Source organism: Manacus vitellinus, unplaced genomic scaffold, assembly GCF_001715985.3.
Source record: "Manacus vitellinus isolate BGI_N305 unplaced genomic scaffold, ASM171598v3 scaffold_52_pilon, whole genome shotgun sequence".
NCBI classification, from domain to species: domain Eukaryota; kingdom Metazoa; phylum Chordata; class Aves; order Passeriformes; family Pipridae; genus Manacus; species Manacus vitellinus.
This window is the reverse complement of record NW_021940628.1, coordinates 3763461-3777446: the sequence shown is the minus strand read 5'-3', so window position 1 is coordinate 3777446 and position 13986 is coordinate 3763461. Positions and strand designations below refer to the sequence as shown.

Sequence of the window (13986 nt, the reverse complement as noted above, 5' to 3'; positions counted from 1 at the left end):
AGGTGATATTTAATACCTATGGTACAATTAATATTTTGGTACCTCAAAGAGGTGATACACATTTAATTAGCATCCGAGGCTGTAAAAGAGCCTTTGGCATCAGAAAGGCCGATTGGTGATCCCTGCCCTGTGGAGCACAATAAGAAGCAAACCAGGGCTGTGGGTCCCTGTTTCTGGCTGGCACCGGGCAGCACCACACTCGGTGACATCTCTGGCAGATGTGCCGGGCTTGTCTGTGTTACCCTCGTGCTGCTGCTGCTGCTCTGTCCATTCCTGGGGCGTGTTTGAAACTGAAACTTCCCCAGTGCCCGCCTGCAATCCAGGGGACTGTGGTATCAGATGGAAAAGTGGGGTCTGGGGCAGGAAGTCACAAGGGACAGGCCCTCTGCACTCAGCACTGGGAGCTGTGCCAGCCCAGATTTCACTTTGGTATCAGACACTGATAGTTCCTTAGCAGCAGCTGGACTAATCACAGCAGATTAGACGTTCCTGTTCCACCACAGACTGCTGGATCTGTGAAGGAGCATTTCAGCTGCCAGGGGGTGGTTTGTGTTTCATGCCCTCTGTGTTTCTAGAACCCCGCTGCTGCCCACAGAGGCCATGGAGAAGAGGTTGGAAGCCAAGTCCAGCATCAGCGCCCGATTCCTGTCACGACACTGCCTGGGAAGAGTTGTGAGGGAGCTGGGAATTGTGCAGCTGTTCTGCCTGTGCACTTGCCTGTGTGCCTTGTGCTCCTCAGCAGGTGAGTCTGCTGTTCTCTCTGGGACTGGGCGTGTGGTTCTGTATGATATTTATCCCTCTCACTGGTTTAAAATATTCTGAAAGTGAAATGGTTTATTGTTAAACATTGTAGCTTTGGTTTTTTGATTTTTTTTTTAAATTGATTGTTTTAAACGAAAAAACAAAACCATTGGGTTTTTTTTAAACCAAAAGCAGTCAAAACCTCACCCTTACCAGTTACTAAATGAGCTCTCCAAAGTGTAGCCTGTATCTCAGAGAGAGCTTTCCCTGACCTTATTTTTTTTGCAAATGGAACAAAGCATTGTCTGGAAGACATTCTAAGGAACACTCACAGCAATTTCGAAAGGCAGGAATGTTTTTTGGCCCTCAGATGTTTAACTCTCTCCCCAGGCACAGTGTGTCAATAATCCTTATTTGCCTTCAGGCAATGGTTCTGTTTGTTTCTTTTATTTCCTGCTCAAACTTGAGTAAGCAACCTCCTGTTCAAGTAACTAACCAAGTTAGTGGCTTGGATGGAGGTTTTCCTAATGGGTTGTGTGGTGTTTGGTTTGGGAAGGGGATTTTACTTTGTTTCCCAGCGATGTGGACGTGTTCTACAGACTGTTGCAGCATCCCTGTTGTCTCACTGGACCTTCCTGGACAGTTCCCAGTGGCAGATTTAATTAAACTAACGAGCTGTGTGACCTTAATAAGCTTATTTAGTACCTGGAAAGACGTATTTGTGTTCCTGGTCTTGGCAAAGGGTTCTGAGCACTGTGTGCTTGGATGGTGTGTGTTACCTTGTCCTGTGTGCATTTCCTATCCTCAGTAATTTCTTGGAAGTTCAGAGTTGGAGCCCCTGTGTCACTCCTAGAGGGTGTTCAGAACATGCTGGTGTGTTTGAGAGCTGTTCTGCTTGGGAGAGTTAACACTAGGAATCACAGAGTCGTTAAGGTTGGAAAACACCTCTGAGATCATCAGTTCCAACCCTTAAATGAGTGAAAGTTCCATTAAATTAAGGCTGCTGCGTGTGCTGGAATAAATATAATTATATGGGCACAGTTGCCCTGATGTGGACACTTTTTCCATTGCAGAGTTTTTGTTGTTTTGGGCTTGCTTATGTTGCTCAGGCAGTGAAGTCTGGAGCTGAGGAGGAGCTGTGGCTGCCTAGGAAGGAGCGGGGCCCTCTGGAGTTACGCAAGGGGAGCTGTGTTGACATAACTGGCTGACGTGGGGCAGGTTTAAAAAGTCCACAGAGTCGAGTCTTTAATCATTAATCTGATATCAGGCAGGATCAGCTGCCTGAGCAGGTCTGTGAACCTGAGATTATTAATAGAAGCTGTGTGTTCCATTCCCCTGCTGTTCAGCTGGGCTGGGAGCTGCGTGCCTGGGACAGGAACTCCTGAGTTCCTGGGAAGAGCAGTGTTTTCTGCACTGATAGGACAAAACCAATATGAAGAAGTGACTGAGCACACCCACAGTGTGTGTGTCTTGTGACTTGTGTGGTGCTGGGCTTAGGGGGGAACTCGTCCTCGGGGACATTTCTGCTTTTCAGAGATTAAATTAAATTCCCGCTCTCCAGAGATGAAGTGCAAGTGTAGATTCAGGAGCTCTGCCTTCTGCCGTGGCACTTAGAGCTGTCTGAATGTTTGATGCCCACCAAAGGCCATGAAACTTGAAAATGAGAAGTGAAAATCCGTATAGTTCTGTGGAAAATGCACTTCTGGAATGCTGGGCTGGCGTGTTGGGAGTTGTCTGTTCGGTTCAGTCATTCCTGAGAGTTATTTGAGTTTTAAGCTGTCTGTGTACAGCAATTCAGAAACTATATTGGCTAATTTCAAATAAACACATCCCAGCTGGGCATTAGCAGAGTTCTGGAAATGAAATCTGGTCAAAATATTATTCAAATCTTGTTTTAGCAGAATGCTCTCAGCGTGGTACTGTTGTGTCATCTGGGCTAAGTCATGGCTCTGGCACGTTGAGGAGATGCTTATGGGGATTCAGGCCTTACATTTTAGAGGAATAAATATAATACTTGTGTTAGGTAGTGATTTTCTCACAAGGGGTATCTTCCCTGGGAACATTTCTCTCTTAAATATGCCCCATTCTGTGTGTGCTCCAGTTCTAAGCCTGGTACCAGAAACTGCTGCTGAATTTCACTGACTCTGTATCAAGCCGTAATTTGAGTGTGAGCCAAGACTGACATCTGAGGAGAGATGGATGAGCAGTGGTTGAGGAGGAGGAGGGATTCTGGGGGTGTGGAAGCAGCACATTTCCCTTATGCACAGGATATATTAGGGACAGTGCTTCACCTTTAACAGAAAGTGAGGTTTGTAGGCAAAACTGAGTCTGAGTGGATAAGATCCTGTTGAAATTAAGGGGAATGGTGTTATTCTTGTATTTGTTATTGTTTCTCCAAGTGTGAAGAGTGTGTGTGTGTACATAGACATGGGTTTGGTGTGCACACACATTCCATACTCCCTTCTGATTCCAGACCCATCATGTTGGTGCCAGGTGGGTGTCCCTGGCAGTGCCTGTGACACGGGGCTGCCAGGGACTGTCAGTCCAACATTTCAGGTGTGAGGTTCCCTGTCTGCTCCCCCATGACTTGGTTACTGATGCTGAGTGCATTCTCAATCAGGATATTACAATTTAAATTCAGACTTTTATTTTAGTAGTTTCCCATTTGTGTTGTGTTCAAGAACTCCGTTCCTGACAGGCAGGGAGCCAGATCTGGAGCAATATTCTCCAGCTGCACTACTCCCAGTCCAGCCACATGGTTTGTAAACTAATCTTCCAGTGACCTATTATCCCTTGGATGCTGAACACAGCACAAGTGTAACAGTCCCATAGGTCACTAGGCTATTTTTAGGGAGTCCTTAATCTGCAGAGCTCTGAATTTTGGAAGCCTTTAATCCATTGATCCCTGCAAGCACTCTAAATTTTCATGCCATGAAAAAAAATCCGTATGCAAAGCAGTTGCTGCTTTACTGCAGAGCTGAGGCCTGGAGTAACTTGACTCTTAATAGAAATTATGTCAAATGTTTGGGGTTTTGTAATGAGAAACACTATGGTGGAGCAGGTGGTGAGGCTATGCCTTGCAGACCCCTGTTCTAGAAGGTGGAACAACTTCCTGAGTGGAGCAAATTCAGTCAAAACAAACAAATTCTCAGATATCAGCATGGAAGAGTTAAAAATGCCTTTGTACTGTGCAGCAAACCTGTGCCACTGTTTCCAGAGTTCTCCTTCAAGGCAGGCTTTGGGCAGAGAGGCAAGGCTGGTTAGAGTGAGGAACTGCACTTGGGATTCTGGGTTCAGTTTCTGGCTCTGAACTTGCTGTGTGACCTCGGCCTGCTCAGCCTGTGCCTCGCTCTCCTCTGAGACAGGAGTGTTTCTGTCTTCACTTCTGCTGTAGATGCTGTAGCTCCATTGCTGTTGGGAAGGGTGGTGGTCCCTGAGGTGGGAGCAGCAGATTGTTACCTAAAACCTCATGTAACTACTGGATCCTGAGGCCAGATGTAGATTGAGAAGCCCCATTTCCTCTCCTGTACCCTCTTTACCACGTTACTCCAGTGCCCTAAATTCCCCTTGGCACAAGTGATGAGAATCCATTGTCCACTGCTTTAAAGGACTGAGAATTGTGTGTTTGTCTTTCCCTCCATTTCCCAGAGGCAAAGTGGAACAGATCTAAGTGTGAGCCGGGGAAGATCCTGCTTGGTGGCCGTTTGAGATCGTGGGCAGATCACCACTTGCAGCTCCTGGAAGGGTTCCACACCCTGCAGTCCTGCCAGGCCGCCTGCTGCCAGCGCCCCACCTGTGATGCCCTTTGGTTCTTGGAAAACATGTGCATCCAGGTGAACTGCACCGTGCCTGGCACGTGCCAGCCCAGCAGGACCGGCCTGTCGGACTCTGCTCTGGTGTTTTTAAAGAAATCAAAGAGCACAGAGCCCTCGTCAGACCTTCGGATGGAAGGTGACGCGAAGACCGTGTTTCACACGTGGTTGGACTGGGACAAGGAGGGACTGCGGAGATCATTCCAGAAGCGGAGCCTGGCGGGTGGCAGGGTGGAATTCCTGAGCAGGGATCCAGCAGTGAGCTCCAGCCACGGGGCTGCAGCCGGAGCACCGGGCGGCAAATCCCGCAGCCGCCGCAGCGAAGCGGAGCGCTTGAAGGATCAGGTGCTGAGGCACTTAGTGGCAGCCAGAGCTGCTCCTGAGAAAGAAACTCAGAAGCAAGAGTTGCTGAAAAATGGGGAGGATCCAAGAAAGCAGAACCCCAAAAGCCCGTTCCCTCCCAAGAGCAATAATGTGAACAGGACGAGGGCTGGCGACGGTGACGTGCCCCAGGTGAGTGTGGTTGCTGGGGCTGCCTGGGGCAATTGTCTGGCTGGAGGGAGACTTTGACTGGAAAGGGCCCAAGTGCTGGGATACCTTCTCAGGATACCTGTGCTCTCTCAACAAGGCAAGGCCAACAGTTTGGGGGTTTGTTTGGTTTTTTGAGGGCGGGGTTTTCCCCTCCTCCCCTTTTCTTATCTGGAATAAACTGTCTTTGGGAAGGTGAGGGGAGATGGGGTCCATGATAATGCTTATCCTCTGTGTAAAGACACAAATGCTTGCCAGGGGAGAAGGAAAAGGTGGGATGTGATGCCAGTGGGAAGTGTCTGGGAGTTATAAACTGTTACCTGTCAAAGTTCCTGTTTAGACCCACACAATAAAATAAGCTGTTTTCCTTTGAGTGCTGAAATGAGGCAGTTAAATATATTATTTTATAGACTCATGCATGAGCTCCCAGTGCACTTTGATGTCAGTCTGCTCGCTGGAGTTGTCCTCTTACTGCCAACTTTTTTGTTCTCTTTTTGAAGAGTGCTTCAGTTTCTCAAATCCAGCAAAGCTTACCTTGGCACTGGGTGAATGAAATCAGTTTAGTCTCTGCTGCAGACACACAAAGGTGTTAAGCCAGTAAATCTCTATGTTGAAGAGAATTTGGCACATTTGAATTAAGTGATGTTTGTATTTTTACATCTGTAAGTAACTTTTTGAGCCTTATCATACAAAAAAAACCGTGCACTTGTGGTGGTGAAGTAAAAAGAATTTTACTTGGTGAAACTGTTCCTTAAATAGCTTTTGCCGTGTTTCAAGGACTTGACACTGTACAAACCTGATGCCTCTGGCTCTGGAGGTGTGACTGAATTTGTTTCTCCCCCTTTATTCAAGCCTTGGTTGCAGGTAGGGCTGGGACTGGCCTGAGCCACCACCCTGGAGCAGGATGTGGCCAGCAGCCAAGGGACAGAGCTCCAGGGCAGCCTGGGTGCTGTGTGAAATCAGGCACTAAAACTTCACAAATGTTTGATTTTCCAGAACCCCACAGCACTTGGGGCTGACTCAAGAGCTCAGTTTTCTCTCTCCCCTGCAATGCTGCAGCATTTCCACCCTCCCTGTTCTTTCCTCCTGCTAATATTTGAGCTGTGCAGGGTGACCCCATTCTCTCAGCTGTTACACGTGTGAGGAGTCTCTTTGCAGCCACTCTCAGATGTCTTCTCTTGCTCTTGGGTAATGGCTGTTTTATCTCCCTGCCTCTCAGCATTACAGTCTTGAGTTGCTTTATTACTGTCCTGTGCCTGTCTAGTAAACTGGGTGCAAATATTAAATTACATGGAATAATCTGTTTCTGAATGTTTCTGAATATTGCTGAGTATCCAGGATTTCCCATCTTTAGGGAGTGCTCCCATTGTCATTAGAGTGCACTGTTGGATGTGTGCTGGGGAAAGGTTTTTATTTTCCCTGATGATTTTTGCATTTAAGAAAGTCCATATCCCTTAACAAAATGCAGGTTTCATCAAAATAAACACTTACTAAAATACATTGGCTGTGATGGAATTCCAGGCAGTCAGATTTTTAAGGTTTAGGACAGAGTTTTTGAGGAGGTGGAAGAATTAAAATATCCACCTGGGCTAATTCCTGGATTATTGAACCATCCAACTTTACCTGCAAGATACAAAGCCAGCTCTGCAGCTGTCCTTGCACTCCTGATCCAGGAGCAGTTTAATTTAGGCCAAGGATATAACATTGGAGGCTGTGTTCTTGGGACACAGCCAACCTTGGCAGGAGGGAGGTTTTCCAAGTTGGGTTGGTTATGGGGCAAAATAAATTTACACACACACTGAAATCAGGAGAATTTGACCCAGTCCATGGAGGTGAATGCTGGGTGTTTAATTCTGTTCTTTGGGAAGGTTTGGAAGATGGGGAGAGTTCTGGATCATACTGACTGTTCATACCTGGGAGCATCAAACACCTGAAGTGGGAAGGGACATTTGAAATCCAAGTGGCTCTTAACTACTCCCTGACAGGGGAGAGAGAAATGAATGTGCATATTCTCCCCTGCTGCTGCTGAGCATTGAATGTGTGGAAGGCAAATCTTTTCCTTTGCTCCTACAGACTCAGGGAGAAGGCAAGGGAAAGTTTGGGGAAAATATTGCCCTGTGGGTTTAATTTTGCTCTTGCAGTTCTGCTCCTCAGCCATCCACAATGGCTTTGCTGATGTGCAGTGAGCATTAATTTGTGGTTTTACTGTACCCCTGCTTTGGAACCAAGATAAACCACAGTGCATCATCAACCTTTAACTAAGGAAGAGAAATCTCTGCTTTTCCTTTAAAGTGACATTTTCCAGGCACTTTTTTTCTGCCTCGTTGTAGAATTAGTTGTCGATTTTAAAATATAGCAACACATTTAACAGCCTGTCAGGAGAAGTACTGAAGTGCAGCACTGCTGGTGAGCAGGGCTGCAGCAGCACTGCAGCAGCTCTGCAGGCACACTGGGAAAGGCTGGAGCCAGGAGTGTTGCAACAGAGCCAGAGCTCATTCCTGCCCTCACATCAAACCCACTACTGGGCTCCTGCTGTCACAATTCCTGCTAGTGCTGGGTGCTTTTTAGTCCACGAGGAACAAGGAAAGGTCTCTCTTCACTGCCAGCACTAACTCTACTGGTTTGTGACATTACCCACACTTTTGTATCTTAAGGGTCTTCACAGGTGTGGAACCATCTAAGCTGAAAAAGAGCCTATTTTGTAAATTCAGACCAGGCCCATTTAAATTAAAAAAAAAAAAGAAAATTCTGGCACACAGGTATTTTTCTCTCCAATAACCTAGGCTCAGTGTGGGTTCTGATGCACATCCCACTCTAGTCCATCTTACAGACACAGCACTCTTAGACAAGGAGATCAGGTCATTTGTCCCAGGCCAAAGGCATTTAGGGGTTGGAATCAACAGTCTACGTTCACTCAGGCCAATGTGCTACTCCTCTCTATTTTCTAAGCTAATAAGACAGCACAGCTGGCAAACTTCTAGTCTCCTTCTTGTTTATCCCCAAGAATGAAATCCTGTTCTTTGCTTTAAAGAATTCCGAGTTATGGAGCAAAGATAAGAAATGTCTCAGCTCGAAAGCATTAGAGGCATTTTTGACTGTTATGTTGCCCCAGGCAAAGCTTATCTAATTCCAGCTCTCCACAGACATTTGGCTGTCAATTCATCCTGAGACTTTTGGAAGGAAGAGGATCTCTCTTAACTGTAAAGTGGGGGGGTTTTAGGCATTAGGAGTTAGTTAAGGAGGCCTCCAGCTCACTGGAAATATTACCAAGCAAAGTGGGGACTCTGCTGTGACAAGTGGGTGGATGTGAGCCTCCAGTGTGGTGTCTGTGACTGTTTCTTGTGACCCTTCTGGGTTGATTCTTGAGAAGGAAAAGGGTTAGGGTTCTGTAGTGGTGAGAAATCATGGAGATGTTCTCCTGTGCCTTTCCTAAAGAGTCTGTCTCGTGTGTCTGAGTTCCTGCCTGGCTGTTCCCCTCTTGTCCTGCAGCCATTTCCAGCTTTATCTTGGTGAAAGGGAGTCAGTCCCCTGAGCTGGCCCGTTAAGGGTGGGTGGAAGATGATACAGCCTGGGACAGCCAGCTGCCCTGAGGCTGCCCATGCAGGGCAGCCTGCCAGACTCTGCCTGCATGGATTCCAGAGAATCCACACTTTTGTTAAAGGAAGCCCATTAACAAGTAACCAAATAAAGAAAAACAGCTTGTGTCTGTAATACTAACAAATAATGTTTGGTTTGTTGCTTCATAAAGCTCAGATGTTAATCAAACAATTGGTTTAAAGTCTTAGACTGAAAGTGAGCTGAAATATAGCAAGAGAAAATGATTTACCCAAGGCTGAAAGGAAAAACAAACCTGCAGAGAAACCTTCAGTGCCTTCCCTGCTGCTCCTGGTGTGGTTTCTTAGTGTGGGCACCACGGCTTTATTTTTACAACCAACATTTAGTGTTTTCTAAAGCCCAGCCCATTTACTGACCAGGATGTTGCCCACCATGGGCTCAAGTGCTTTCCCAGTTCCTGTTTCCTGGACTGAGTGCCAACAAGCTTGAGAGTATTTCCTCCAAAATGAGCTTTTGATCACTCCTCTAATGGGGAGTAGTGGTGGGAAATTCAGCTCCAAAGCACTTTCTGAGTCAAAGATGGTAAATTGCTCCATTTTAAATATTTAGCAGATGTTCTCAAAATAGAGTTAGAGCAGTGAAATGTGCTACACACATGGACTTCGTGGTGGAGGGTAAATTGTCAGGAGCATTGCCTGTCAGGCAAGGAACTGGAATGGGGCTAGGTCCCGTAAAAGGAATTTTCTGATGAGAGAAAGGAAATTGTTGCTGCCACTCTGATCATTTTCAATCAAGTGGCTCATCCTGTGGGGACGTGAGGAAACTTTGTGCCCTCCAGCTGCACTCCCTGGCCCAGCAGCATCCCCTGGGGCCTGCAGGCAGGGAGCTGTGTTGGGTCACCTTGCTTTGAAGAGGGATTCGGAAATAAATTTCCTCTTGCTGCAACGATCCCCTTATTACATAAAAATGCCATTGCAATCCTCCTGCCTCGTGCTGGCCAACTGCACAGCTTTGGGAAAAGGAGATCACAGCCAAAATAAATGAACTCCAGTTCCTGGTCCCTGGTTTTGGGGTCTGCCTTATCCCACCTCTCTGTTCTCTTAGCTCCACTCGCTGCACTTTTGAACATGGATCTTCTGTTGTATTTGCCACATCAGCAGCCTTGGTACTGCTGTAGTCAGATGTGGTGTTAACTGGTGTTCAGCTGAGCTAGAAATGTCCTGTTAGCTGTGGAGGCATAACATGGAGAAACAGTTCAGAAAAGGAAGCAGTAAAAAATCCTGCTTCTGGGAAAAACAAATGAGGGACTTTTCAGCCTCCCTAAGTGTGGAGGAGGTGAAGGGCAACTTAGAACTGACATTTGATGTTCAAGTCAAAATAAGACAACTTTTTCCTCTACAGGTCCACCCAGGAACATCTGCACCAGAACCATCAGTGGTGGCTACGTCCTCCAGTCCTGTGGCCCAGGGCTTGACATCCCCAGGGAAGACTGAGAAGCCTGGGCAGCCCGGGGATGGTGCTGTGGCCCAGCCTCACCCCTCCGGGGCACTGCCCACGGTCAGCCCCGTGCCAGTGAAAAGCACAGCCAAGACTCAGGCAGCTACTTCTGTGCCAAGTGGAGTTCCCACCAATGGCAGTGTCCCTACAGCCCAGAGCAGCACTGCTGTGTCCCCCAGCACTGCTGCCACCACGCCAGGTGAGGACACGCAGGGCTCCAGCAGATGTCACCTCCTGAGGGTTTGGTGACAACCCATGGCAGTGTGGAAAAACAGGAGGTAACTGGTACCTTGGAGAAAGCACTGAGGTCCCTGTGGCAGCTCCAGTAACTCCTGAGGGCTGGGAATGGGACTTGGGTGTCATAAATCTGCGTCTGAGGACAGCAGGAAAGTGGTGGGGATGTCTTAATTCCCCAGGTGAAAGCTGAGAGGTGAGGCAGGGCAGAGTCCTGGACAGTGTTTTTCCGGCAGCCTTGGCACGCTGCTGTCGGTCACGTCGAGCTGGAATCTCCAAGTCTGCTCCAAAAGGGGGTAACTGGTGATTTTGTGTCCCTGGAGTGTCACTGCACAGCTCAGCCGTGGAGAACAGTGTGCTTGGCTCCCAGCCCACGCTCTGCTCTGCAGCACAGGGATGTTTCTGTTCACACTGCGATTTCCTAAAACAGACTGGCGAAAATGTCTGAAAGCCAAAATGCCCTTTGGCAGCTCTGTTCCCTCACCCAGGCCATCAGCTCTCCCTGCAGGGATGGAATATGGACAGGGAACGGTGTGTGCTGGTCGGGTGGTGGCTCAGAATTCAGTTAATCCAGTTTGCTGAAGTATTCACAGCTGAATTTCTTTTGAATTTAGGGTTCCTTTTCCTTACAAGGGAACAAATGGAAAGTGTAAGGGAAGCACTGAATCCAGAGATGTGTTTGGTAGGAAGCTCGTTGGCTGCTTGTGCTAACAAGTAATATTTTTTTTAAGGGCTTACCCCAGTTAAAACTGGAAAATATACTTTAAACATCTTCATTGCCTTGTGCTGGAAGGGTAACATAGCCAGGGTCTCCTGGGTTTGCTAACCCATGCAAAGATGATGTAAAAGGCAGTTTTTCCAAGGGTTTTTATCTGTTTATCTGGGTTTTGGTTTTATTTTTTTCTACTGAGATCTGATTTCTTTTTGCCTTGGAACTCTTTGCGGCTGAAAGACTGATGGAGTTATAATGTCCCACAGTCTGCAATAATTGAGGGTGGAAAAAAAGATGGTTAATTCCAGTAGCTAATGAACATGGAAGATAGATAATAGATAAGTAGATAGATAACAGATAATAAAGATGGAAGAAAAGCTAAATGTTTAAGGACTTTTTCCCCAGCTTTTTTCACTTGAATTTCTTGTTTTCTATGCATAATTCCCAGGCCCAGTAATAAAAAGACAAACATAAATCAAATGGGAAGGGAAGGGGAGGATGAGGAGGCTGAGAGGTGCTTTTAAGAAGAAATGTGTTCTACTTTCTGGTTACCTTAATGCTAATAAAAAGCAGAAAAAGTATGTCACCAGCCATAGTTTTCAAGGTTACTCTGTAGTCTTTTGAAACGAACTACCTGTCAGCTTATTTGAAATGGCATGGCAAGAAAATTCCTAAGCAGGGGTGGAAAAGAAAATATAAATAAAAGGACCAGGTTTGTCTTTTGAGCTTTCATAGTCAGTGTGGCAGCTATGCAGGTTTTAAAAAATTCTCTTAGCCCTCAAGCAGTTCTTCAGAAAAGAAATTCTGTGGATTCTTCATATATTTATGAAGCTCTGGAATTGCAGTTTGGAAATAGTGTTTGTCTTGCTGCGTCTGCAGCCGAGTTCTGGGCCAAAAGCCTGTCAGGTAAAACCCTCCCCGTCCTGCTGGACTGGGTGAAGAGATTCCCCTCTGCAGGGCCCGAGGGTCACGTTTCAGTATCTGCAAAGAGAGAGATGACTGAATAATTTTGGGCTTCTCTTAAAATTATAAACCCCCTTTTGGATTAACAAGGAGAGCAAACCCTGAAACGGGAGCTGTACTGGGGGACAGGATGTTTACAAAATACACCGTTGCTAGCTGGGTTTTATTCCATGAACTCTGAAACCAGAGTGGTTTTATGCATGCATGTGATTTCTTTCCTGTTCCTGTTCCAACTGTGTGTTTGTCCCTGTCAGCTGTGAAGGAACTGGTGGTTTCTGCTGGAGACAGCGTGGAGGTGACCCTGCCCAAGAACGAAGTGCAGCTGAACGCGTTCGTGCTCCCTGAGCCACCACCTCGTAAGGCTTCCCTGGGAACCTGCTGGGGGCTTGCAATGTGAAATGGAAAACAGGCCTTGCATACAGCATTAAATAAGGACAGCCTTGAGGATGTCTTTTGTCAAAGAACGCTTTGCTGTAGAAATTTTTCGTTCTCTGCTCTTGCCCCATGGTGCCTCTTAAAGAAAAGAGTGAGACAAAAAAATGGAAGGGGCTACAAAATCGTTAGGTTTGGGAGATGGCACATTTGTAAAGTGGTGTGTGAGGAAGCAGTGGATCTTCAGCATCTATTCTTGATATTTGCTGATAGGAACTGAGCTGTCTTAGCAAGTTTGGTGGATTGGTAAATCTGCTTTGGGGGGTTGGCCTGCTGAGGAACACATTTCTGTACACTCCTCATTTCATCATGCAAATTGTTGGCAGGTATTTGTAAAGTTCTTATCTTAACTCTGCCCACAGTGGCAGTGGGAGCTGCAGAGGAGAGGCAGGTGTGTGGTTGTGTTGTGCAGCAGCAGGGATTGATTCATTCCCCTTCCAAAACCAGTGTTACTTTGTGTCTGCAGGATTGGAGGGCGTGATAAGGCTTTTCTCTCTTACTATCCTGGAGCTGTGATTGTTCCAAAGCTCCTTATGGCCTTAAAGGCTGAAAGATGGGTTTTGGCTCCAGAGTAAATGAGTTTAGAAGCACAGATTGTCTCTTTTCCTGGGTATATTCCCAAATAGCCACAGCCCAAACTCCAAGCTGTCTCATTTCTCCATAGTGCAGCAGAATGTGCCTTGTAAATGTTTAATACCTTTGCAGTTCTTTAGCATGGCACAAAGGCAGGCTTTGAAAATAAACATCTGGCCCTTTTTTTTTCTTAAGGAACCACGTATTCCTATGAGTGGGAATTGATTACTCATCCAAAAGACTACAGTGGAGAAATGGCAGGGAAGCATTCCCAGACCCTGAAGTTGTCTAAGGTAAAGCTTTTGCTTCTTCGTGTCTTGTTGTGTTAAATGCCAAGTGGAGGAGATGGGGACCCTGGCAGCCAGGAAAAGACTTGTATGGGATTTCAGGATGAATAGGAAATTACATGATGGGCAGGCAGCCAAATTTGACTGTGAGCCCTCTTCTAAGGCTCTTAAAAAAAGGAGATTGATCTGGCACGAGGGAAAGAATCGATTGATTTCAGGATGTAACAAGCTGCCTACAAGCAGTGTGACAAGGCACACAAATGGCACAATTTAGCAGGGACACAGGGGTGGGAATGTTCCTGGAACTGTGTGCTGGTCTGGTTAGGTCTGAGCCTTGTACTGCCCCCTGAAAAGGGAACTTGCTGCTTCCATTAATAAGTGGAATATCCTGTAGCATGTCCCTGGCTCTGCCCTTAGAAAAGGTCCACCAGGGAAAGGGTTGCCAGTTCCTGCACACGGGGATTCTTAACAAGGAAATGGCTTTAGTACTGTGGATATACAGTTCTGTATTTGAGACATTCATTTGAGCATCTTGGGTTCTGCTACACTGTAAAAAAACCCTACAGGCTTCAGTCAGGATATCATGCAGAGCAAAGCCCTTCAAAAGGAGTGTGCCTCTCTCTGTCAGGATTTCAACCTTTAGGGTATCATG

General features: G+C 46.7%; 1 protein-coding gene across 3 annotated transcripts in view; it reads left to right on the top strand.

Moving 5' to 3' along the window:
* Positions 1–567: 567 nt before the first annotated feature.
* Positions 568–13986, top strand: part of KIAA0319L (KIAA0319 like) — a 28157-nt gene continuing 14738 nt past the window's right edge. The window contains exons 1-5 of one of the 3 annotated variants that reach the window (XM_018081279.3): positions 568–742; positions 4390–5066; positions 10038–10332; positions 12297–12398; positions 13243–13340. In XM_018081279.3, the coding sequence (XP_017936768.2) occupies positions 601–742; positions 4390–5066; positions 10038–10332; positions 12297–12398; positions 13243–13340 (1314 nt within the window). In that variant the 5' untranslated portion in view covers positions 568–600. The remainder of the gene's footprint in view (positions 743–4389; positions 5067–10037; positions 10333–12296; positions 12399–13242; positions 13341–13986) is intronic. The other 2 variants (XM_018081276.2, XM_018081278.2) reach the window with 2 other exon arrangements.